The sequence below is a fragment of the Balaenoptera musculus genome, chromosome 18, assembly GCF_009873245.2.
Source record: "Balaenoptera musculus isolate JJ_BM4_2016_0621 chromosome 18, mBalMus1.pri.v3, whole genome shotgun sequence".
In the NCBI taxonomy this organism is placed as follows: domain Eukaryota; kingdom Metazoa; phylum Chordata; class Mammalia; order Artiodactyla; family Balaenopteridae; genus Balaenoptera; species Balaenoptera musculus.
The window spans coordinates 6,720,080-6,746,479 of NC_045802.1; the positions used below are offsets into that span (position 1 = coordinate 6,720,080).

The 26,400-nt window shown below is 52.3% G+C and overlaps 1 protein-coding gene across 6 annotated transcripts in view; it reads right to left on the reverse strand.

Moving 5' to 3' along the window:
- SLC7A1 (solute carrier family 7 member 1) overlaps positions 1-26,400 on the reverse strand; it is a 69,219-nt gene that overhangs the window by 12,075 nt on the left and 30,744 nt on the right. For 2 of the 6 annotated variants that reach the window (XR_005017232.1, XM_036831706.1), the window contains exons 2-10: positions 21,988-22,084; positions 9,067-9,450; positions 8,506-8,592; positions 6,095-6,205; positions 5,850-6,008; positions 4,010-4,184; positions 2,260-2,381; positions 1,534-1,756; positions 661-800 (exon numbers count right to left, since the gene is read on the reverse strand). Coding sequence is in view for 5 of the 6 variants with exons in the window: in XM_036831706.1 (XP_036687601.1) it covers positions 661-800; positions 1,534-1,756; positions 2,260-2,381; positions 4,010-4,184; positions 5,850-6,008; positions 6,095-6,205; positions 8,506-8,592; positions 9,067-9,436 (1,387 nt within the window). In the remaining variant the exon portion in view is untranslated. The remainder of the gene's footprint in view (positions 1-660; positions 801-1,533; positions 1,757-2,259; positions 2,382-4,009; positions 4,185-5,849; positions 6,009-6,094; positions 6,206-8,505; positions 8,593-9,066; positions 9,451-21,987; positions 22,085-26,400) is intronic. The other 4 variants (XM_036831708.1, XM_036831707.1, XM_036831709.1 and 1 more) reach the window with 4 other exon arrangements.

The window sequence follows — 26,400 nt, forward strand, 5'->3', positions numbered from 1 at the left end:
TCGCGGGGCTGCCATGGCTTTCATGGCACACACAGAGCTCCAAGGGTTCTCTAGCCCCCGGCTCTCATCTCTCGGAACTGTCGTCTTGGCGAGGGACCCGCTATGCGGTCAGATCGGCCTCCTCTGGACCTGCCATTGTTGATAAACTCAGGGCCAACGGCTTCACCAGCCACACCCTCAATGTCCCCTGCGGAATAGGTGACACGTTTTATAAAGCATCGATCGGAAGGGATTCTCACTTCCCAGAGAATTCACAAGCTAAGAGACACGGATAGTGAATTTCCAGTACCAACGAAAAGTCACTTGGCTTGTACCGTGTAAAATGTCATCCCACCAAGGTCTGCTCAGGGACATTCAGAAAAGGGGAAAGACACCGGGCTTTGAAGGAACAGCATGTATTCTAAGCTCTGTCCAATGAAACGATAACTATTTAAAAATTCAAATTGTTTGAGAATTCCATCACATCCTCGGTAAAACTGGCTTCTGCCTTCTGTCAAAAAGGCACTTAGTTACCTTGCAATAAACCAGGTACAAGAGTAAAAACCCAAAGTTAAAAAAGGCCGGTTACAATTTCTCTCAGACCAGCACAATTCAAGATATTTCCTTAGGGAATAATAACTCCACTGTTACAATATCGGCGTGTGAAATTCCAGTTCTTACCAGCAATGGCACCTGAGGTTAACGTGGCGATTATTGGAGTTTTGGTCCTATTGTTGATCTGGGCCAGAAATTTAAACAGCAGCCCATCTTCAGCCATGGCATAGATAACTCGAGGCATGGGAAACATGGACCCTAAAAGGCTAGACGGGAGGAAAAGCAAAATGCATCATGGGAATAAAGGCACCGTAACGCACCATGCGTGTTTACCACCGAGGAGAGGGAGCTGTCTCCAAACTGTGAAGCCCGCACCTAAAAGACAGGGACTCAACACACCAACCCCCGGAAAAGCACTTACTGCAAAGTCTAACAGGAACACGAGACGTGTAACGTAAACTAGCGTGGCAGCTAGACATAGTTTTATGGAAGAGAAATTTTGTATTTATTCCCGTGATTATTTCTAGCTGAATCAAACAGAAAATAAAAGCATCGCTGCATTCATGAGGATTTCTCTGTGGTCAGTCAGTTTTTAGCAAATATTTCCTGTGTGTCCAGGCTAGCAGAAAACATCAGAGCAAAGTGTTTGCCATTAAAAGGCACGTGCTCCCCTTTTCAAGGTAGCCTCTGCTTTACGGCCGAACTAAGGGCCAAAAGACAGTGTTCACAGAGGCGGCCTGGTCCAGTGGCCACAGATGGGGACAGAGAACCAGGACCTTGCTGAGTAGACAGTGCTACAATGTGGGCCTCGGGTTCTTCGAGGTGAAATGTCAGTGACACAACCAGCCCTTGGGGTGACCGACAGCAGCACGAGGGGAGAAGCCCTCCCCTCGTGCTGCTGTCGGTGCCACACGATCAGGGCTGGGGTCTGGCTCTATTTCAAGGGACGAGAGGCACAGTCACGACAAGCCCGCCTCCCCGAGATTTCCGCTTCCTCACCTGGTGGAGAGGGCACAGAGGGAGCCGATAGCCACTGCGTACTTGGCGCCCTCCCAGCCCACGTACTTGAAGGCGTCTGGCAGGGGGCTGTCCTTGTCCAGGCAGAAGTACGGCATCATGAGCGTGAGGGCGGCCGACACCCCGAAGTAGGCGACGAAGCAGATCAGGAGGGACGCGACGATGCCCACGGGGATGGCCTTCTGGGGGTTCTTGACCTCCTCCCCTGGAAGGAGCAAGGGGTCAGCCGGGGGGCTCGGGACCACCCCATGGCACGGGGCCCTGTGGGGGCCAGGGCCTTCCCCCAGCACCACAGAGCACGACACCCACAAGCCCAGGGACAGTGTTCTCGGCCTTCACACTGACGGTCGGCAAGGAAGACTCGCTGCCTTTAGCAGAGAACACGCGGGAGGCCCGGGAGGCCGGCCCGTTCAGTCACCGGGACGACGGTGTTTTTAGCGGCCCTGTTTCTCCCGGAGCGCACAGGTCTGCAAGCAGCTGCAGCTGTGTACGGTGCCATCCTCCCGGCCCGCAGGGGACCGGCGGTCTCGTTCAGGATGCCGCTTCCCATCAGGCCTGCCACTCGGAGAGTGATGAAGCGGAACATTAGCAGGAAGGTGCAAGCGCACACGGTACTCAGGAGGGAGAGCGCGGCGACGGGCACGCACGCGCGCGCGCCCGGGAAGGGAAGCAGCGATCTGGCCAGGCGGGCCGAGGGTGGCGGCGTACCTGTGGTGGCGATGCAGTCGAAGCCCACGAACGCGTAGAAGCAGGTAGCTGCCCCCGACAGGATACCGGAGACCCCGAAGGGCACGAAGCCCCCGACACCGGGTCTCCCCTCCTCCGTGTCACTGGAAGAGAGAGCCACAGTCAAGAGGCCAGCGCCCGCTCCGTGGTCCCCAACAGGAGCCATCCCGACCGTCCCCCCGCGGCCGGGCCCCCCACCCGTGGTGAACGGTCCTGGGACGGCTTTCACAGCCGCCACGCTCCTGGGCGACGGGCCTCCCTGCTTTGCACGGCCAGGGCTGCAAGGGGCAACCAAGCCCTTTCCAGACGCCCCGGCTAAATACTGATTTGTGCGGGGCAGGGACCGCAAGGCAGGGTGCCCATCAGGAAGGGGAGGAACCGGCGACCGCAGCCTCTCCTCCGGGACCCTCAGAGCATGGCTCAGCTGCCCGCCAGACGCAGCGGTCCCCCCCCACCCCCCGCCCGGGACCAAAACGCAAAGTCCTGCACGTTTACCAGCGGCTCGTGTCTGAAAACAAGCATTTCCAGAGATGCCGCGGTTAGAAAGGGTGAACTGTTTCGGTGGAGAAAAGCATGTCTTAAGCCGCCCCTGCCTCCCGTGCGCCAAGCGAACAGCGCGGGTGCCCGTGCGGGCGGGGACAGGTCTTCCGGATCTGAGTGCACTGTCCTCACGCTCTGTCCCCTCGGGGGAGAGCTGGGCCATGCCTGTGCCCACAGCCCAGATGCAACCAGGCGCACAAGGACGGCGTCCTCAAGGATGACGGGACAGCCAGGCGGGAGATCGGGTCCTTGAAAGCCGGCGTGTGGTCTCACTGGCCAGCCCCCCCGGCTGTTCATTCCAGGACCTGAGACATCATTTTAAAGCCACTGCCCTTTTAGGAAGGTCTCTTCATCAGAGCAGTTTAACCTTTAGCCATAATTAAAACAGAATTGTATACAAAATGAAAACTCCCCATTCTCCATCCTAGGACCCTAAAATTTCCCCAAAAATCTGACAAAAAAGATCAGAAAGGCCCGTTTCGATGTTTGGCTTCTGTTTCCTGGATAAGATGAGCCTCTCGGTAAGGGTGCACCTAGAGGCCTGCAAAGGCACGGGGTGGGGAGCTGGCCAGGGACCTGCCTCCAGCCCTGGGTGTCCTGAGCCCCAGATACGGAAGGGAGACGGGGCCACGGTCTCTCAGGGCTGATGCAGCACAAGCTGAGTGCGAGTGAAAGAGATTATTATAATCACATTCTGATACTTCAGTAATTCTGAAAACCTCTGATAAAAGCCTGTGATAAAAGTTCCACATATTTCTTCTTTGTTCTAGGTTATTAAATAGGAAGGCATTTCAAAATAAAGTGGTTATCACCATGGTGCTGCAGAGAAAATCTTTTATGAAAACAAAATTCAGAGCTTGGTCATGAAACAGAATATGAGGGAAAAGGGATTCCTGAGTGAGTCTGACAATGATCCTCAACCATGCACAATTTTGGAATCAGCATGAAGATACTGTTTCCCCAACATCTTCCTTAGTCATACAGTGTGCAGTCAAGTACAAGGAAAGAAAACTTAACCCAAACTTCAAACAGATAAAACACCCTCAGCTACTTGACTGCAAAAAAACACAATTAAATAATAACAAAACATTCTAGTTCAAATCACACTTTAAAAAAAAGACTCGCATTGTCATAGCCGACGGCGTCACCAACCTCATGACTGTCACACACCCACAGACAGAGCAACACTCACTTGTTCAGGCAGAGGCGACTAGACGTGTTCTGGAAATCCTCCTCCGTGAGCTGCCAGTTTTTAATTGATCCTTTCACAAATCCTGACACCATGATGAAGCCCAGGACCAGAACGTTGATACACGTGAATATTTTGTTGACCATGGCTGACTCTTTCACACCCAGAGTTAAAAGTCCTGTAAAAGCGCATAAACAGAAACTCTCTCTCAGTGTTAACCTCGTACCAGGCAAGTCCTCCTGGGATGGGGACGGGGACGAGAGGGTGACTTAAAAAGAATCCAAGCAGCGTCAGACCTCCGAAGAGGAATGGGGCTGAATTAATTCTCATTCTAGAGGCAGGGATCAAAATAACCAAGGTCTGAGGGTGTGCTGAACAAAGCCATCAAGGCTGGCCTTCCAGATCCCCTCTGGACCTGAGAGGCCAGGCCAGGGGCACCAGGAACAGCAGAGGCAGTGACGTGTCAGCCCACGGCCCCCGAGAGCAAGGTCCTCCCTCTGCCAGGAGGAAGAGAGCCCTCCCTGTTCCTGAGCCTCCATCCCCGAGAGCCACCCGGGAGCAGGATTTCATTTCCTCCAAGAGACACTTTGTTCAGTTTCTCGGGAGAGGGAGAGTTCTCCAGAAGAGGAGTCACGCACTCACTGCTAGGGGTGCTAGCGGTGACAGCCACCTGGGCTGTGGGACCCCTGCCACGTACGGGTCCTCCTTGGACTCAGCGCACGAAGAACAATGTATAAGCTAGACTAGTGCCAGCTTGTAAACTCAGGATAAAAAAGACACCGAATGATAGAAACCCACGGGAGCCACGTGACATCACTGCCGCAGGGCACACGCTTCTGTAGTGAACTCTCGGCTGGGCAAGAAAAGAGGCAGGGAAGGTGCCTGGTGACACGTGACCACCGACCTGATTGGAAACTACTGCCCTGCCGCGTAGGTCTCTTATACGTTTTAAAACAAAAGACGCTCTACGTAATAGACTGAATTCTGAAAAACAGGCATTAGGACAGAATTGAGCCATTCATCACAGGGAACACTTCTCCGCCGTGTTTGTTCTTCAGCGTCCCTCCCTCTCGTGTTTATGAAAATCTCACTCGTGCAGACTTAATTTCTGATACATGTTCCTGCCAGCTGGACCAGAAATACTGCTGAGACTGGCCTGTGTGGAATGATTTCAATTATGTGGTGTGTAAAATAAGGCACGTTGTTTTTAAAACCCATCCAAGATTTTCTAACCTCAAAGGAGAATTTATCTGCATTTCAGCTTAATGTTTATATAAACAAAACTCCCATCCTAGTGGCTGAGACTCGGGTAAATGCCACTAAGAAGCTGCCATCAGCTGTGCTCAAGCCATGCCTGCGACTTTAAAATTCCGTACCAGCAACTTCGTGGTGAAGCTTGTTTATTTAAAGGGTGTTTTGCCGGCCGTTGGGTGTAAACCACCCGAGTCTTCGCCAACACTGAGGCCCTCATTCCTCCACATCGCCCTGGCTGACAAATGCCAAATGCTTTCCTTTTCCAAGTAGTCATCCGCTGACTCCAAAGAATTTGTATTTCTGTATCAAAAAGCCTGCAGCATTAACAAAATCTTATTCCACAAGCAGTTACGCAAACACCTGAGATTCTCTTTAAATTAAATGACACGTAACTCGACCGATTCAATAGGTCAATCCTACGTGAATCTCTAAGAAGCCACAAAAAAGATGTCTGTATCAGTTACAAAAAGGAGAGGAAGAAAATGGGGGGATGGGAGAAAGAGAAAAGGAAGAAACCAACTTAATGGGAGCCTGTTCTACACCTTGGACCCCTCGCTCCAACCCAGTGCCTTCCGGTGTGTGGCTTTACCTGTTAAGATGAGAATTATGATCACGGCAAATATGTCCGGGTTTTCGGCCAGCACCCCGGGCGCATTCAGGGCCATGTGCGTCCGCGAGAACTCCCCGATGGGTTTGCCAATCAGCTCGTCAAACGTTGCGCTCCAGGCTCTGGCTACGCTCGAAGTACCTGCCACGAAACACACCGTCAGACGAAACTGAAGGGAAACAGTTAACGGAGCACCTGTCACCAAGCTCGGCACCGGTGGCACTCACGCAGGGATCGCAGCCGGCGCAGGGGGGTCCAGCGGTGGCCGCCGGACCCTGGGACGTGCTGACTCGGAAGTGAGGGCCAGTTAGTGTTTGCAGAGACGCGAGCAGTGGAGCCTGGCAAGAAACCCGTTTTCCATCACAACCAATACAACGTGCATACCATGCGTTTCGAACATACATGTAACTCAGTTATAATAAAAGTCCAACAAACTAATGTCACCCTGAGCACAGAGGGGCACTCTGACAGCACTGAGTTCTACTTATTTGATCTCATCCGACAAGAACTCCGGAGGGCGAACCATTCAGGTGGCTTCACGACCCACTCCTGGGCTGCAGAGAGCAGGGGCCACACTCCTCAGGAAGCTCCTTCTCTAAGAGCCCAGCAGCAGAGCTGACAGGCCTGCCTCCCGCTGCGGGGGACTAAGGACAGCGGCTCGGGGCTGGCTCCACCTCGGCAGCAAAGTCCCCGCTCACCCCCGCCTCTGCTGCTCCGGGCCCGGGCCGGCACCATCTGACGCGGGCCACGGCCCCGAGGGTCTGCCCGACGGCAACACAAACGGACGCGGCGTCCAGCACCCCGAAGGCCAAGAACAGCTGACTGCTCTCTCTCTCTCTCTCTTAATCTGAATAACGTCACTGCTTTTCCAGCAATGCTTCTCGGGAAATGTCGCTAAAGTTCCAATATCCACAAAAAGTTGCTTTATTTTCGAAGGGGGCCTTGCTGGTGACCGTGGTCTGGATCTTCCACAGAACTTGGCCAGAGTGACCTGCAGGATTCCAGTTCACCGTCTGGTCTCACGCTAAGTGTTTTTCCAACAACTCAAAAAGGAAACCACATTTCTTCATCCCGAGTAGCCAGCCTATGATGAGTTCTGTCCTTCAAGGCCACAACCCAGTGAAGAAAAAGGTCACTACCTCTCCTGCCCCAGAGGCCAGCTCGCTGCCAACAGGGCTGCCCAGCCTTTCCTGCCAGCCTACGCCTCCCCACCTCTGAATCGTGGCTTTTTAAAAAACCACATTTGATAGAAAAGCTGCCCTCGCTCAGGAGCTGAGGCCGAGAACCGCCTGCAGTAGCACGGGGGTGCGTCTCACAGGCCAATGCCACTCTGGCCAAGACCCCGTCACCGGCTGGGCCAGAAGCTGCAGGCGCTTCATGTTCACCGTTCTGTTTTATTCGCAGGTAAATCCTCTGGAAACGTAATGGCCCCTTTAAAATAGCTGCATTCCCACCGAGAGGCTGCAGCTTGTAAGGACGTGTATGGTTGCAAGTTTTGGTGCTGCACTGAGAAAAACGTGATTAGGAATTTTATTTTCCAACCCAGAAGAGTAAGCTCTCGGCAGGTGCTGGAAAGAAAGGGAGGGTGTCGCCCAGGGAGCCTGGTGGAGCCCAGGCGGAGGCCCAGCACCACACACGGCTTCCCAGAGGGCGGGCATGGGAGCCAGCGGGGCCCACGGGGTTCAACTCATCCCACGCCCCGGTTTTTTGATATTACTACAAAGAGCTAAAACAGAACTGGAAATTTAGTGGCCACTTGTATTTCTGTTTGCGAACCGGCCATTCGTATCCTTCAGTTATTCTTACATTCAGGCGTTTGTTTCTTTTAAGTGGATGTGCTCAGCTTCGGCTGTAATCAAAATACAAATAACATAAAGAGAATAACGCTGAAACCTATCGAACAGAAAAGACTATGTCTTTGGTGTTTTTGTTTGTTGGTTGGTTGTTTTTAATGCTGACGCCATGTCCAGAGTCGGCAAGGACGTGAGGAAAAGGGGCCCTTGGCCATCCGGAGGATCACAGGCAACACGGCCCTTGAAACTACGCAGGCCCGCTGACCCAGACGTTCTGCTGCTTAGACCATCTTAAAGGAAAAAGCACAGCTTCTTTTTTATATGCCAAAGACACTAAGTAATTAACTGTTTATAACAACAACACAGCTGGAAACAATCTAAATACCCCACAAAGGCACCCAATCAATTATCTGTATATAAATCTATATAATGGTACATCATCAAGAATATTACTATGGGGCTTCCCTGGTGGTGCAGTGGTTAAGAATCCACCTGTCAAGGCAGGGGACACGGGTTCGAGCCCTGGTCCGGGACGATCCCACATGCCACGGAGCAACTAAGCCCGTGCGCCACAACTACCGAGCCTGCACTCTAGAGCCCGCGAGCCACAACTACTGAGCCTGCGTGCCACAACTACCGAAGCCCGCACACAGCACTGAAGACCCAACGCAGCCAAAAATAAAATAAACTTATAAAAAGAAAAAAAAAAAGAATATTACTATGGAAAAATAACTAATGCTATGAAAAATGTACACTATATATTGTTTTACAAGTATAGAGACATACTAGACAGAAAAATATACATTTAGGTTCACAAAAGTATTAACCACGTTATATCCCTGAACTCTGTAAACGGAGGTCATCCTGTTCCTCCACGGGGTCTAATGTTGAGCAAGGTGCCGGGCACAGAGGAGGTACCTGATAAACGTTCGCTGAAAGAATGAATGAATAAGAGAATTAATTTCTCCAGGCTGTCAGGGTGGGTAATTTCTACTTTCTTCTTTGTGCTCTTCTACACTTCCTAAATTTTTCTGTATCAGTGATGTATGTACTCAAGTAATCAGAAAAAATACTGAAAGACACTACGTCCTTTTTAGCTAGATACAAACACCCTACTGATCCTGCGTCTGTCGTGCTAACAGGACTGGCCTCCTTGCCGGCCTGGCTTGTCCCCACTAAGGTCAGCCCAGGTACTTCATCATTAAGAAGCAAGGGCAGTGATGCCCGAGGGTGGCCTCCGCCTTGCACTAGAGGAAAAGGGAAACCGTGTGGCAGTTCGGCGAGGCGCAGGTGCCAGGGAGGCGCTAGGCTCTGTGTGTCTGGGGAGCCAAGCGGGGCACGGCCCACGGCTGGGGGTGGGAACAACCGAGGCGGCAGGGGGCAGGCTCCGGGCCTCCTGGACCTACCGATGATGTAGGAGAGGATGAGGTTCCAGCCGGTGATGAAGGCCCAGAGCTCGCCCACGGTGACGTAGCTGTAGAGGTAGGCCGAGCCCGTCTTGGGGACCCGAGCGCCAAACTCGCCGTAGCAGAGGCCGGCCAGCACGGAGGCCAGCGCGGCCACCAGGAAGGAGATGACGATGGCGGGCCCCGCGTCCTCCCGGGCCACGGCCCCGGCCAGCACGTAGACGCCGGCCCCCAGCGTGCTGCCCACCCCCAGCGCCACCAGGTCGAACGTGTTGAGGCAGCGGGACAGCCGGCTCTCGTCCCAGCTGCAGTCCACCACCTTCCGCCGCAGCAGCTGCTGCCCGACGCCCACCAGCACCTCGCACCCCATCCTGCGGCTCGCACCTGCCAAGAGAAAGAACAGGGTGTGTGTTTCATCACCGCCCCGCTCTCACCCGTTAACCCCCTTCATCGCAGCACGGGTGGCGAGGTGGTCCCCTGTCGTTGTCTACAGCTAAAGCCTCACATGTCACGATTCCACGACCCGCGGTCCCAACACCCACCCACGGCTGCCCGGTCTCAGGCTTGACCAGCGGGAGAAACACCCGGAGGCCCACGCGCCGGCCGACTGGACTCTGGTCTCTGAGCCTCCACACTGATTTCAGCTCTTAAGCGAGAGCCTGCTACGGGCAGAAAGAGCACGCGAGGCACACGTTAGGGACGTCGTTCCTGCCCTCAATAATCGTGCGACTTGCCAGGAAAAGCAAGACGCTATTCCAAGTGGGCTGCTGGGGGAAGAAAACCAAACCACATTTGAATTTAATTATTAGGACCCAGAGGCCTTGAATAGCAACGACAATGCCTTTTAGAGACCTTCCTGGGATCCTCTGAGGGCAGGGGTCAAGCCGTCTCCACTTGAACACAGAGTTAGGTCCAGAGCAGAAAAGCGTTGAATTACTCACAAGTTAGGGCTCCCTGTAACCGTCACTACTCGGGGAAGCACTTCTCCTCTGGACCAAAATGTTGGCCCAAAGTGCTATGTGATGCACTCCTGATCACATGCCAAGAGGGGGCCCCCGTGCACACATGGCTCCCGGCACCCGACTTTCACACGGGACACACCCAGTGGGGGTCCCAGGATGCCACCCACGCCGTGAACAGCATCCCAGGTCAGTGATTTAAACGCTGACAGACACGGCCCCGGCCAGGTGGCCAAGGTCAACATCAACAGTGACAAGTTACAGTTGACTGTATGATGTGATAAGAAGGGCCTTTACCTCTGAGAGCCTCCTCCCCAAACCCACAACCCCAGGCGAATCCTGAGAAAAAGATCAGACAAATCACAGGCGAGGAACTCTCTGCGAAACACCTGACCAATCGTCAGGCGTCATCAAAAACGAGGAAGGTCGGAGAACCGTCACGAGCAGGAGGAGCCCGAGGAGCCCGAGGAGCCAGGAGGCCGCACGTCACGTAGGCGGGGATGGGATCCCGGAACAGAGGAGGACAGCCCGGAAAACTAAGGCAGCCTGAATAAAGCGTGGACTTCAGCTGTATCAACATCGGGTCGTTAATCATAGCTAAGATACCACACTAGCGTAAGATGTTAACCAGAGAGAAAAGTGGGTGCGGGGCACGTGGGCACTCTCTGTACCATCGTCACGGCTTTTCTATAAATCTATAAACGTGTGCTAAGATAGTTTTCAGACAACAGCTGTGCAGAGATAAGCTATCACCATGACTTTTAGCTACTAAAAATTCATCTTTATGATCCATTGGTATTTACTGACCTAACTCTGCTGTTAGCAAGTCACTGGAAAGCAACACCGTCTAAATGGAGACAGCAGGTCCAGCCAAGTCCACACCCAACCACCTAGCACCCTGGACCGCCCACCCTCATCCTTGTGGCCCCGCCCCCTCCCAGCCTCAGGCCAGGCCCCCGTGGGTCACGTCACTGGCCAGCTCCAGGCCACAGAGGGACCAGTGGATGGTCCTCTCTGCCAGGCTAAGAGGAGAAAGTTTCTCAAGACTCAAAGTTTTTAGCTAGAGTGGGCAATAAAACTCATCCGATCCGATCTCCTTCACGTAAAGATGAGGGAAAACAACTCAGAGACCAAGTGTCAAACAGGGTCACGAGCTCAGAAGGTGCAGGGTGCTGGCTCCACATCTGGGCCTGGCGTTGGCGTTGGCGTTGGCGTTGGCGGGGGGGAAATGATATCACCGTCAGTGAGGTGGGGAGGAAGTGGGAGGAAATGAGGGAAGAAGACCTTGTTAGCGGAACAGCAGTGGAGCAGGAAAATCACAGACACAGGGTGTGATAAGAGCTGAGAGGGCAGGGACAGAACAGGAGACACGCAAAAGCGCAATGGGGCCCGGGGTGTTTCCGGCCACTCACTGGCCAGTTGCTGACGCTCGGTCAGGAGTGGGCCCTGAGGGGCCCCAGCGGAGTGTGAAAGCTCCTGATTACTGGCATTGTTTCTAACTTGGATGGTAAATGGGACTGACATTTAGAGAGCGCTGACCTGCTCCCGTCCTCTCCTAGATGTAGTTTTTGGTTCATAACAAACGGATTCTCTCCCCAAAACCAAGTGCAAAGCAAAGACAATGCAATTAAATAGCGTTTTCTTTCCTCAGCTTCACAGAGTAAAGTAACCCCAAGGCCCAGGAGGCACCTGCCTTCCTCTGAAAGACCAGACACACCCTGCCCTGGGCTCTTTGGAAGGGCTGGGTCCATAGTTCACACGCCTTTCTCAGATGTGCTACTGTCTGGGGCAGAATCAAGAGCTGCCAGAGTGACCCTACTGGGACGCTTGGCAAGGGGCACACTGGAGCCTGGGGACACTTTCCCGAGAGCCTGCTGGCCTCACTTTAGGCCGGAATGACCCCCCTGGACGCGCAGCTGCAGTGCATGTGCCCCATGCCCCTGGGCAGTATCACCGGCACAGGTGGAAACCCTCTCCAAGAACCCACTTACTAACCCTGGGGGCCCCTGCACCATCTTCAAAGTAAAGGGGGCGGGGCATCGAATTCTGTAAATTTAGATACAGATTTTAGACACAGGTTTTCAACCATATGTGAAAGGGACTTCTTGGTTGAGACCACAAACCGTGACTCCAGGGAGGCAGCTGACTTCTTCTAAGCAGGGACACAGCGCCCCCGTCGCTCACGAAGGGTCCTGGGCTGTTCCTCCCTCACAGGAGCCGGAGGGAGGTGCTCCGGGTGCCAGTGGACAGGAGCACAGGAGGGCCCGTTAGTTTCACCTTGGTTACTTCCTCGGTGCTCCCTGCTGTCTGGGGAAAGGGCAAACCCAACTTCTTTGGAAGCCACTGGGACAGAAACGCAGCTGCTGAGGCCTAGCGCTGAGAATTCGGAAAATACAAGTGCTCTGTCTGTTTCTACTTTCCAGGGTAGGAGAAAATGAGATGCTCACTAACCTTGTTCGGGTTTATTTTAAAGAAATGTCCTTTCTGTCTCCTTGGGAGTCATGCAAAAACTGTTCTCCGGGTGGCATCGTCGGGCAGTATTCTGTACACATTACGGCACGACTCACATTCATGCCTGGACTCCTAAGGTGGGCACTCAGCCAACAGTGAGACCAAATGAAACTTCTCTGTGTAAAACCCATCTAACCACGCCAACACCGGCAACGTCAGGGTCATGCGGACTTCCTGCTGCTGGGATTTACGCAGACAGTCACCAAATACTTTGAAAGGATTATCTGGAAATTACGTTACCCTCTCATGTGGGGGGGAATTTGTGCAATAGTCGACACCTACACTTTCATTTCAGTTTTTGACAGAAATCCTGTAATAGCAAGAGCCTCAGATCTGTCTTACTCCCGATTCATTTATTATTAAAGAGCACTTACCTTATGTGTTATCCTCTCAGAAAAGCAAAGAAAATCTGCCCCTTTCCCACAGAATTTCTAACTCCAAGTTTTATTCTAGTAATCACTATATAACAATAGGAGCAAAATGATCCAATGGGTCCAGATTGCAGAGATAAAGATGCTGTTTTCAAGGTGTCTGATAAAGGTGGGCAAGTGTGAATTGTATGGTTTTTTTTTACTCTCAAATGTAATGATAGTCCCATCACTGAAAAAGTCCGCTTAATGGCCTGTGGGAGGGAGGGGAAGAGGTCCGACGTAAGCTGCAATAGACACTAAGTTCATAAATCCTTTGGGGAAAGTCTTAATACTGAAATTTTATTGCCCATACTTGTGCTTTTCCTTTAAGTGATCTTTACAACGGTCCCAGACATAGGAGCCTCCTAGAGTAAAATCTGCCATTCCTGCGGGGGAATGATGCACTGTGGTCCACACGTGTCCCAGGCTAGAGAAAGTAGGTCCTTGCTAGGGCGCTCACCTGCGGGACACACGGAGTTGGGGGCAGATGAGTCGGCAAAGTCACTTCAGCTCTCCTATGGCCACGTGGGGAACTCCCCCCAGGAGCCCCCAAGGCTCTAGAGCGCATGCAAGTTTCACAAGGAAGGGAGCGGAGAGCTCACAACAGAGCCATCTCAACCAGATGTGGTCCAAGGGGTCCAAAAAAAGAGCGTTTCTGGACCTGGGCCATCGTGGCGACGGAGACTCACGGCCAGGAACAAAATCTGTGTTGAAGGAAGTTCTTCTCCAAGCCAGATTCACATCCCCCAGATGTCAGGAGGACCAGGTGCAAGAACTTAAAAAAAAACTGTGGTGTGGAGGGGACCGGCTGATGCAGATGAAGACCCAACATGTGGGCACGTGGGAGGGAAGGAAACAACAGAACGGAACCAAAAGCACAGGGGCGGGGGGGGGAGGGGAGGGGACAACACAGTGGGGAAGGTCTGCGGTGGGTGACAGGGCCCGGCTCACACCCCGACGTCCTCACTGGGCAGCAAGAGCCTGTCTGCCTCCAGTGAGATGTGACTTCAGGACCCAGATTCTCTCTTAAAGTCCCTCAAAATCTACACTTGTCTGACCCCAGGCAGCAAGGACATGCTGAGGATAAAACTGAATTCCTCCAAAATTCGCAGATCTCACAGCTGTTAAGATGCCCTGTGCTGACACGGCCAGGTTTAGGGAAAAGCATAAACCCGGTCCCAGCCCAGGAAGCAGAGCGTCAGGGCCGGGCCGAGGGGTGATGGGGCTCCTGAAGAGGGGTGTGGGACCAGGCTTAACGGTCCGTCTCAAAGACCACTACCTCCACGGGGAAAAAAGGTCCACTCCACCCAGCGAGGACAGAGGCCTAAAGCCCGCAAGGCGCCTGGGCCTGTCTCTGCTTCCAGTGAAGACACTTTGTGCTTGGCTGAAATCCACAACCAATAGGTAAGGTGGTCTCCACCGGCATGGGGGGCACAAGGCCTACCATCCTCGGCCTTCCCAGAAAGCCAAGCCCCAGGACCCCTGCCCCCGGGCTGACCCTTCCTACTGATTCAACAGAACTAACTGCAGGAAGTGCCAGAGGCCTCTGAGGTCCCGTAAACTACGGCAGGTATGTTCTGCATCTCAGTCCTAACTCCCAGCCGCCAGGCCCCGGAGGGCGGCCCTGGGGTCCAGCTCAGGCACGCACCCACCCCGCAGAGCAGCTTCCAGGGGCAGAGTCCAATGCAGGGATGCCACAGGGAACTGGAACCGCTGACCACGGGCACAGCGCCCCCTGTGGGCCAGGCACCAAGCCACTGAGGGGCAGGGAACCCCGTGTGGCTCGGGGGCCGAAGCGGTGCCGTCACCCACGATCGCGCCTTGCAGAGGCCCAAGCAAACAATCCCAGGCTGAGAGCGAGGATGCGGCACCAGCTCAGGACCTAGAGCAAGACCGTCCAGGTGCAGATCTGCTACCAGACGGGGTGCAGACAGCGAAGTGCTTCCAGTAGTTCTAAGACCGCGGGAAAACGTCAAATTAAAAACTACATGATAGGATCCCAATGAGGATTAAGTGGGGATGGGGTGTAAATACCGAGATATTAACTGAGACTATCTTCCAGATTATGCACTGCTTTCTTCTTTTCTAAATTTGCCATGTTATCTATGGCAATGAGATGTGTTACTTCGTAAAGCAAAAAACAACAGTAACAACTAACATTTGGGGGCATCAGCCAAAGGGAAGATCCTTTACATAAATGATTTTATTTAATTCTCACATCACCATATCCAGCAGGCAATACTTTGCATTCTGGAAATAAGGGGACCCAGGCAGACTAGAACTCAGTCATTACCAACCCTGGCCACACATCAGAGTCCCGTGGGGACAGTTTTTAAACTAACGATGCCGGCCCACCGCAGATCAAGTGACTTCTGTGAAGTTCTCCCAGGTCACCTGGTGGAGGGCAGGCAAGCCAATCAAAGGTGGAGTCGGGGCTCAGACCCACATCTTACTGCCTCCAGAGCTTTGAGCTGTCCTCTGAATTAGGATCTCCTGGGTCCTGGGGGTGTGCTGCGGGGGAGAGAGGCTGTGTAAGAAAGAAGGGGGGACAGATGGCAAAGCTAATGGCCAGGGGGAGCAGCCCCCCATCGCGGGGCTGAGCTTCCACACGTCCCACCTGCAGGGCCGCATCTAGTCACCCTCTGTCCCCCCAGCGCGTAGGAGGCACCCAGCAGTGCCTACGGGACCGTAACACGTAGAGTGCCCACAGCACACACTCAGTACCATCGCTGACTTAAATTCAGGAAACTAACAGGACACGGGCTGTCTTTCTGTCCTTCATCTTAGGTCATATCCCCGGCGTGACCGTCAACGACTAACGAGGGTCTGTCCATCAAAGGAGATCTTATTAGCTGGATATTTAAAGGTTTGATTCACCAAGGAGTCCGGTTCTATTTCTCTAAATGAATACACAGGCAAGAAGATGCTAGTTGGGTTAAAATCTAACCCAAGCAACACAGTCTGGTCTATGAAGCCTTGAAATAGTTCCCGACAGTTCCTTCCATCATGGGGGGTGTCCCATCCCCAGCCCACCCCGCCCCACTGTGGGGACAGCTGGAGTCCCTGTCCCCTCTGCCCAGGGCTTTCGCGAGGCTCAGGTGGCTGGGGCCTCAGTCTCCACATATGAAAGATGGGTGGCCCTACGGTCCTGCCTGTGCAGGAGCTCGTGAGGACTAAATGAGGAACCGATAAGCACGCTGAGAAGACAATCCCTCCGATGCTGAGTCGGCATGGCTTCTTTCTCTTTAAGTCTCAGCATCTACCCGTCGCCTCTGCCTCCCAGAAGCAGGGGACACACACTCCCCGGCAGCTCTGCGCCCCCGTCACAAGGCAGTCATGAACTGACACCTTGCCAGACACTGTGAATGCTGCCTACTTAACCACACTCAAGCTTTCCAAGACTGTTTACCCAAATCCAAGAATGACAAGAGTCAAGCCGCCAGTGGAAGATCTAGTAAGTACTTCTTCATGAAAACCAGATACAATCTAGAAACGTTTCCTCCTAAAGCCGGCAGGATGTGATTAGAGAGTCTTTATGTCTCTGGACAGCATTTCCATCACTAGGGAGGCCGTGCTTTATCAGGACACATGCCCGGTTTTGTATGCAGAAACACGTTACAGCAGAAATGCGTGTTCTGTCAGGAGCTCAGAGCTCCTCTGACACACGCCGTAGCCAGACTTATTCTCCGGGTGTAAAGAAAACAAAGTTCTCTCCCTGGTTCACAGTGACGTGAAACCGAGCGACGTGCAAACTCTGGGGGGAGGGTCCGGGGGAGACTCGCCGCCTCACCCCCTCCAGTGCAGGGTCCACGAACCTGAACCCAACAGGGGCCGGTCCTGAGCGGGGAGGCTTCCTAAAGTCGTGCGCGTGTGAACTGTGGGCACTTCACCGGGGCCTTGATGACCGTTACCGAACTGGCTCTCCAATCTCAAATGGAAAAGAAATGTCTTAAATAAATTTCCCCTAAGACAGGACTCAGACTAACTCTCAGAACATTGCCTCTTTAATTCTCTAGGCCTCTAAGGCATCCTGAAAGGTCAACTAGAGTTTTCGTTGGCTCCTTCTAGAAACATCCTCCTTCAAAATGCCCCAGGACACCTGGCATCTGGAACCAGAGCAAGGCAGGGGGTTCCCGCCAGGCTGATCTAATTCCACTGCACGGTCAGACCGTTATTCTTCCATGTACTCAGTTACTCACTCAACAAACCCTAACAAACCCAGGCAGCGCACCGATTTACCCGTAAGCCCGGGGCTACCTTAATCCCCAAACGCCTGTAATTTCCTCCCTTCCCCCAGTCTTCCCACCGTCACAAGCAACTCTGAAAAAAACTCGGAATTTCCAGAAAATGCACTGGTTCAAAAGTAAAGAAGGTGTGAAAAATCAGGGACAGTTTCCCAAAACTGAGCTGGAGAACAGACTCTTGGGGAGCTGGGGTCCACTAGAAACCAACACTACACTACACGACACCAGCTCCACGCCAGACACACACGCGAGGTCATTTCGTCCTCCCCAGAAACCAGCACAGGTTTAAGAAAAACGAAAAACGAAGTGGTTCATAGGTTACTCAAAAGCTGGGAGAGAGAAACTTGTAGATCCGTGTTTCTGTGCTATGCATTGTGCGGGACATACCTGAATTTTAAGGTTCACCTCCCACCTTTCAGCAGGTCACACCCTGACCTGCCTGGGAGACGAAGCTCAGGCCCGCTGCGCCGCAGGTGACCCTGGCCAGACTGCACAGGTGAGGCCGGGCCGGGGTGTGGGGAGCTGGACAGGCCAGGGCCGTGCGCCTAGAAAGTCACGGATGGGCAGCTGAGGGATTCACACTCGAGATGTAGAAGTTTCGTGCAAAGGAAGGGCATCAACAACATAACACCGGGAGGATTAATCAGGTCTCGTGCAGGACAGACTGGAGGGGTAACGGCCTTCTTTACCTGGGTAGCAAATCAATGTTCAATGTTCACCTTTGAGCAGGATATTTTAATCCAACTAATAAAAGCCGCTTTGCGCAAGCAAATGCTATATTCTTTCATATGTACCAGCATTTGTTCCCCGTCCCTGTTTTCTCCACTCAGAGCCCTGAGCCATTCCCAGCACCCACGCCCTGGTTACCATGGGGATTATCTGCACGGGGTGGGGTGCGCCCTGCAGGAATAACCCCTAGTAGGAAATGCATGTTTTATGATGGGCCTTGCTGGTAAAAGTAATGGCAACCTACTTTCACTGGTGGCCGAAACTTCAGACACTCACCCCCAAGAGAAAAGCATTTACAATTTGAAAGAAACACCACGGCCTCCCTCGTGGCTCGCCACCTCACCTGTCTTCCATCCAGCACTTTCCCGCCACAAGGTTTTCTCTCATGTCACACGCTTAGAGGACACGTCCAGTGGGTGGTAACAGAACGCCTCCCTTACAGAGAACGTGACGCCGTTTACCCGAAGTCACTGTGAGGCCTCGGAAGCAAACGGCCTGTTGCACGAGGGCCTGTGAATACCGGAATGCAGGACCGAGTGCTCAAAGGCCAGGAGAGAGTGGACCAGACGATCAGGCTGAGCCCGAGATGGAGAAAGCGGCCCAGAGTGCTGGACACGAGACCAGAGCTGGCCGGCGGCGCTGAGTGTGAAGGGGCTGTTTTCCTGCACGTCGGATGGACCGTGTGTACACCATATGTCACAGGCAGAGCCCCCAGCTCTGCTGTAATGCACGCTCCAGTGCAGTAACCTGAAGGACAGGCTGTCCCTCCAGAATGTCACCTGAACGTGACCCCAGGGCCTCGCCATAAGCCAACGTTCAATATCCAGACTGCAGTTAACTGAAATTCTCCCTTCTCTGGTTCCCACTTAATGACAATTAGAACCCACATCATCAGAGAATGAGGAAACACAGCAAAGACTTCTCCTATCGTTTTTAAGGAGTTCTTAAAGGCTGAAAAAAGAAGTTGCAACTTATGCCCCAAATAATGCTCTCTACATGCCCCACTGCACAGGAAGACCCACGAAGAGGGCGCCTGCCTTCTTTCTAGAAGTTCACAGCCGCGTCAGTCACCTGAGATCAGGGTCACGTTTTCCTATACCAACAATGGGACAAAGCCACCACTGGGTTCTAAAGCAGCTCACAAAAAGCAGTTTAACCCCAAACGTTCCTGAAGTGGATCCGAGCTCTCTGGAGCTGCCCACTGCCCAGCGGGGTCAGTGAGGGCACAAGGACACCGACGTGGGTTGGGAGAATAAATGGATCCTGTAGAGTTGTGATCCTTTAATAGATGTAAAGTCATGGGTCATTGTGGAAAAAAGAAAGGAGCAAAACAATTTTTCACAAAAATGAGTATCAGATGGGAGCACTTTTAATCCCTCCTCTCAGGGGCAAGGAAAGGTGATCTGCAGTGGCCAGTGTCTAAGGTGGCCCGTGACCCACTCCCCCTGGTGGGAGTGGGAGTGGGGTGGGAGCTGGGGCTTGCTTCTACCAGCAGAACCTGGCAAAGGGGAGGGATGTCACCCCACAATTATGTGACACTATTTAAGGCTCTGTCTTACCAGCTTGAGGAAGTGAGTGGCCACACTGGGAAAACCCAAGGTGCAGTCAATGTGGCCTCCAAGTCAGCCAGCAAGAGACTGGGGCCCTAAGTCCCACAACCATGAGGACACGGATTTGGCCAGCAACCCAAGGAAGCTGGGACACAGATCCCACCCCAGTTGAGCCTTCCGCTGAGAACCAAGCCCTGGTCCACAGCTTGACTGCAGCTTCGCGGTACTCCAAGCACCTCGTTAGCTAAGCCGTGCTCTGACTCCCGACCAGATAAACCATGAGAAGACAGATGTTTTAGGCCCCTAAGTCTGCGGTGTGTGTGCAGTGACAGCTGACTAATCCACGGTCCAGACAGCCATGAGATAATAAGTGAGTCTGCATTCACTTTCTCTTTAAACCTTCAAGGACCCAAAAACTAGAGCCCAACATTTCTTTAACTTTCTCTGCTTCAATGATGGAGTTAACCTTTACTTCACCTGAAACTATTTTTTCCTGGTTAAGGCGGAATGATTTGAAAGTAACTTCCTCTTTCTGGAAGAATGGCGTACATTAAATGGCTATTATTTCACTTTTAAAAAATGGTGCTTCTACCCTGTGCCCCTCTTCTAGGACTTGCAGGAGCTACAAAGATAAGCAATATGCTGTCCCTGCTCTCAGGGTGCTCACAGCCTGGAAAAAAGACCGAATTAGCCATCCATCCATCCAACAAGTCTTTATCTGACTGACACCTACTATATGCCTCTCCCTTCCCTGTGCTGAAGGGAAAGAACAAAGCTCCTGCTCTCCTGGCAGGAGAAGACAATACAACAAACCAAAGAGCACAAACAGGCAGCAGAGACCGGAGCCCTCCGGAGACACGTCACCTCCGCCACCACCTGGCACCCGGTCTCTTCACTCAGGAGGGGCGCCGTCACGGTGTGGCCGGTGGGCTGTGAAGTCCCCTGATTTAGACACGGTTCAGGACCTGCCCGAGGACTAGGAACCATCCAGGGCTTCCCCACACACCTCATCACGGCCCTGCCGACCCGAGAAGCCAGCAACCTGAGGCTCTTCACTCAAACGTGAACACTCCCCGCAGCCTGGGAACCAGATAACAGAGGAAGAGGCTCTAGAAGAGTCTGAGCAGCAGAGAGGAGTGAACGACTCTCATTTAAGCACGTCTACTAAACAGGTGCCGAAAAGGAGGAGGAGAGAAGAGGCTACGCAAGGCCCACGATGGGACCCGCTCCCACTTCCCTGCTGCACGGATCTAACCTGACTCTTTGGGGAAGTGCGCCCGGGAACCTCTGCTTCTGACATTCACAAGCCGCAACGGCCTCGTAAACAAGGTGCTCACTCAGAACATCGACCTCTCCGCCCCGCCCGTCCCTGAGAGGCGCCTCCATGTGGCAAAGGTCACGGCTACACGTCCACCAAGCCCCCTGAGGAAGGACTCAGAGGGCCGCTGATGCTGATCGTGTGTGCGTTCTTAATACGGCTCCATGTGCGGAAGTAAGAACACGAACGGCCCCAAACGACTCTAAGATTGCAGGGCGGGGGGTGGGGGTGGGGTGAGTCAGCTGCAGTTCTTTTACACACACACACACACACACACACACACACACACACACACAGCTGAAAACACCTTGTGATAAATGAAACAGTGACACAAATGATTGTCTCCATACTCAGTGAACCTGTTTTCTTAATCAAAAAATAAGCAGAGCAACAGCTTTCTGGCATTTTTATAGTAGAATTCTTTTTCCCCAAACTACATCCTATGCCAAACCCAAATATAAGCATCAGGTGAAACTGGACCCGCTCTTATTTAAAGGGACAAAGGGATAAGGAGCCCCCCTGGCTGGCCTTGACTTTCCCCGCCCTCCATGCCTGCTCCTGTGCCCCGCCCCTGCTCAGGACTCCAGGGCTCCAAGGACCAGCCTGAAATACACTGACCTACAGCAGGTCATTATAGCACCTAAACCCAAGAACGAGCTACAGGAGAATTCTTAAGGAGAAGAGTGACAAGCAGAGGAGTGAGAGGCACAGGAGCAAGACGAGAATCTTGGGAGCAGAATGGAAAGTGGAACTGGCCCTTGACCTTGAGAAACCGCAAAGTCTCCCCGAGTCAAAGGCAGACACGGAGCGGATGCATCACGGCCGAGGCTCTGTGGCCGCCCACGGGGCACAGTCCCTCCAAGGGCTGCAGACCAGGCGGCGCCCGGAGTGAGGGGACATCCTCTCCCCACGGAGCCCTGCACCGAAGGCCTTGCTGTCGCAGGACGTTAAGAGGTCTGTACGAAGCAGAAGTGCAGGTAAGAATTCGAGAACCCATTAGTGTGAAAAGACAAACCTTTCCTGGTGAGTCAAAAGGATGGAAGAGCTGGATGGGCGCAGCAGTGAGACATTAAAAAGACAACTTAGGGCTTAGTTATCAGTTAACTTAAACAGCCAGCGGCCGGCGAAAGGCCTAAATGAGTAACATTCCAGCAAAAAAGAGCAGACTCTCCTGCCACGGTGCTGCCGGACAGACCGTACCTGCACTGTGACGTGAGGACTGTCACCTCGTCCCCCGAGGATCCCTGGGTCCTGGAGTGAAGACGTCTCAGGAGGGACGAGACGGGGCTGCGGGCTCCTGGGAGGCAAGGAGGAGACGTTACACTCCATCTGTTTTGGCCCCAGAACCTCCAAGCCTGTGGCCATCGCAGGGAGGAAAGATTCTGCTTAGCTCAGCGTCAGGAAGGCAGACGAGGTCCCATCACGGGGACAGAGCCGCACGCGGGGAGCACCGCTGGGGAGAAGATGGGAAACCAGACCAGACGGCCTCCAAACCAGAGGTTCTACCCCGCCACCGCTACAAATGTGGGGTCGTGTCTAAGTAAGGACGACAGCAAAGCGTCTTCCAGACAGGCTACGCCCACACATCCAGGGCACAGAGGTGGAGCTGCGCACGCCCTGCGGCCCTGCGGGGGGCCAGCCAGGGGAGCGAGTGCTCTCCTGACGCTGGCATTCAGGACCGAGGTCAGCGGGGCAGAAAGCCTCAGCCGCGTCCTCCAGGACACGCGGGCGCCCCTCTGTGCGATCGACCACTCTCCTGCCCTTGCTGGCACTAGCACGTGGTGTCAGGGCACCAGGGCAGGGCACACAGCACTAGGACACCGCCCTCACTGGCACTGAGCAGCCAGCTGCCCGTGACTTCAGAGGGGCCGCAGACGGCTCTGACGCGGGGCGTGCTCTGTCACCACGTGCTGGGGGAGTGGCCTGCAGTCCCAGAAGGAATGAATGCGGGGACGGTCACTCCTCACAGGGGCATCCAGGAAGAACCTCCTGGACGAGTGGCATATAAGGTCCTCTGTTTTCCCAACTGCAGCGTTCCTACTCTACACAGGCTCATGCACTCACCCACCCAGGAGCTGGAGCGGTTTAGCGAAGCTTCCTGCATATGACTTTGCACCTGATGTGAACCCAGATGCGGATCATTGCTGAGCCAAACGCTCACGTGAAGATGCTCATCAACAGCTCAGTTGTATCACTTCAGTGCAGCAAAGCAGGTTTCCAGCAGCTGGAACCAACCATTCCATCCCACCAACACCTTTTGTATATTCATTCTGTGCTAATATTTCAGTCTTTGCCACTTCCTATTTTGAAAATGTCCAAACCTACATAGAAGTTAACACACATATTTACACACTTTTCATCTACATTTGCCAATATTTAACATTTTGCCACATCTGCTCTATCGTTATGTAAATACACACTTTTCTCACGAACCATTTGATACTGAGCTGTAATAGCTATCATGACACTTGACCTCTAAGTATTTTGGCAACTCCTAAGGATGACACTCACCCACATAACTGTAACGTCACTTGTTAGAAACCGAATATTCATTCAGTAGCCTCTAAAACACAGCCCACGATCAAATGTCCAAAACCAACAACATACTGGCATTCGTCTGTCATGGGCCAAGGACCACAAGGGCAGTGAGAGAAACGCAGAGGAGTTAAGGCCCAGGTTCACAGCCCAGGGGGAGACGGACACACAGATCCTTCCTGGGAGCTGGGCACAAAGGCGGAGCTGACTCACACGCGAGTCTCTGTCTTGGCAGAAGAGAAAGTGGTGGCTCCACCTGAAGACCTCGGGAAAGGTTTCTGCAATTTGGGGCTTTTCAGAGGATGAGGTTACCCAACGTACACGCAGAGAGCGGGAACGGAACACAAAAAACGGAGAGGCTAGAATATGACAGCCAGAACAACGCCGCCCAACCCCAAAGTGTCCACATCCTACCTCTGGGAACTTGTGACTACGTTAGGTTACATGACAGGGAGGTTGCAGGAGGAACGAAGGTGCTCATCAGCTGACCCTGGGTGAGACGTTCCCGGGGTGGGTCTGATGTAATCCCCAGGGTCCCTGAAGGAGGGGGGAGGGGGCGGGCAGCCTTCAGAAGCCGACAAAGGCAAGGAACTGGATTCTCGCCAGAGCTCTAAGAAAGGAACACACCCTCCCAACACCTGGACTTGAGCCCAGTGAGACCTATTCTGGACTTCTGACCTGCAGAACTGAAGAACAGTATTAGGTTGGCCAAAAAGTAAGACGTTACGGAATATCCCAAATGAACTTTTTGGCCAATCCAGTAAATTTGTGTTGTTTTAAGCCATTTTTGTTTTTTGTTTTTTAAACGGAGAGGCTTGAAACAAGGCTGGAAACTGTCAAAGTGCTGGGGGCTGGGACCAAGTCATTGAGTCCAGCCGCCAAGGACCATGATTGGATCTGTATTTTAGGAAGAAAACTCTGGAATGAAAGGAACAGAATACAGAAGGAAAACAACTGGCGATGCTTGTTGCCAATGATAAAATTTGAGCTTTCAAGCAAAAAAACCTAGAATTGTGGAAAACTGGTATCTGTCACCAAGATCTCTGTCGACAGCTTCCCAAAACTTAGAATTTTCTGAAGACTTTGGTGGTGATATTAACAAATGTGTTTTTAGAAAACATATATGATGAAATCTGTCAACATTTAGATCTGGATAATTCAGTAACACAGTAATCCACTGAAACAGAATCACATATGGGTAAAAGATTGATTCAAAGTACAAAATAGACCCATTTCAGAGTACAAAAAGCTCACGGATATGGTTTCAGACTCCACGGGGTACCAGCTACCACCTGTCGAGTTTTTGTGCGGTACCAAAAAATATCCACGATCATCTGAAAAGGCTACTAAAGTACTCTTCCTCTTCCAAGTACAGATCTGCGGCCACATTTTATGTATTTCAACTAAAACGATACATCAAAACTGAATGATGTATAATCAGACATAAGAATCAAGTGGCCTTCTATCAAGCTAAACATTAAAGAAATTTGTAAATACGGTAAACAACACCACTCTTATTAAACTTTTTTTGTTTTGGAAACTAGCTGTTTTCCATAAAAATGTTTTCCATAACAAATGTTACTTGTTAATGTAAAATCGTTTATTGTTATTGTTACTTTTTGCAGGACTAATACATAAATATTTTAAGTTGTTCTGAATTTTAATTTGTAACATGATACATACAACCCACATAAGCAAAAGTTCTGTGGAGTTCTCAAAGAATTTTTTTTTAATTTTATTTATTTATTTATGTACTTACTTACTTACTTATTTATTTTATTTTTGGCTGCACTGGGTCTCCGTTGCTGCGCGTGGGCTTTCTCTAGTTGCGTCAAGCAGGGGCTACTCTTCATTGTGGTGTACGGGCTTCTCAATGCGCTAGTTTCTCTTGTTGCAGAGCACGGGCTCTAGGCGCACGGGCTTCAGTAGTTGTGGCATGTGGGCTCAGTAGTTGTGGCATGTGGGCTCAGTAGTTGTGGCTCACGGGCTCAGTAGTTGTGGCTCGCGGGCTCTAGAGTGCAGGCTTCGTTGTCCCGCGGCATGTGGGATCTTCCCGGACCAGGGCTCGAACCCTTGTCCCCTGCACTGGCAGGCGGATTCTCAACCACTGCGCCACCAGGGAAGCCCCTCAATAATCTCTGACAGTGAAAAGGGTTCTGAGATAGAACAGCTTGAGAACCGCTGCTTCAGGGATGCCCTACGGCGCGGGCTCAGCCAGGCTGACTTAGGCCCCATCAGCGGAGCTGCCCTCCTGCTTCCTTAGGCAGGACGGGGCAGCCTGAGAGGGCGCCTCACTCTGCTCTCACTTCCCCGTCATGGTATCAAAGCAGTTAATGCCAAACTTAAGTGCTAAAGGAAGGCCTGCCGTACGTTAAGCCAGGCTGAACCCACCAGGATTAATGGGATTGGAATGCATAGTAATAAAACTCATTAGTACTGCTTTTCTTTAATCCAAGAATGTTCCAACCGATTTATTCTACTTCGGATTTGAAATTTCACTTGTTAAAAACAGGGTAATGAGAATGCTACAACCATCTCATACCTAAAGAATTTGATTTCACTGCTTTCATAAATACAGCAAGCAGCATTCCAACACCACCCTTGCCAGGCTTCCAAGGGCACAGACACCGCACAGGTGTGACCATGACACCACGTGGCTCTGTGTAACAGGGGACACCCGCACACTGATAGGAAATACATACATAAAATCACCCAAAAACATCAGTAAACGTACTTCCACTGAATAATTTATAAATCCAAAGGCATCAGGCCTTCCCATTAAGTATATTGATAGGAACTACTAAACAGGTTTTTTGCTTTATTAAACACAATGCCCAACTTTGGGGCGGCTTAAACAGCTGCTTTGCCTTTGAATGAGTTTGTGTATTGTTCTTCATGCCACAAATGTCTTTGAGTGCCACATACAGTTCTAGAAACCAGAGATGCCACGGTGAACTAACTAGACCAAAATCCTGCCTCGGCAGAATTTACATTCTGCGACTAGGAACACGTCTTTGATAAATAAGGATGCATGAAATATCAACAGGAGGTAGCACGCTTCTGAGCTCCTAAAGCAAT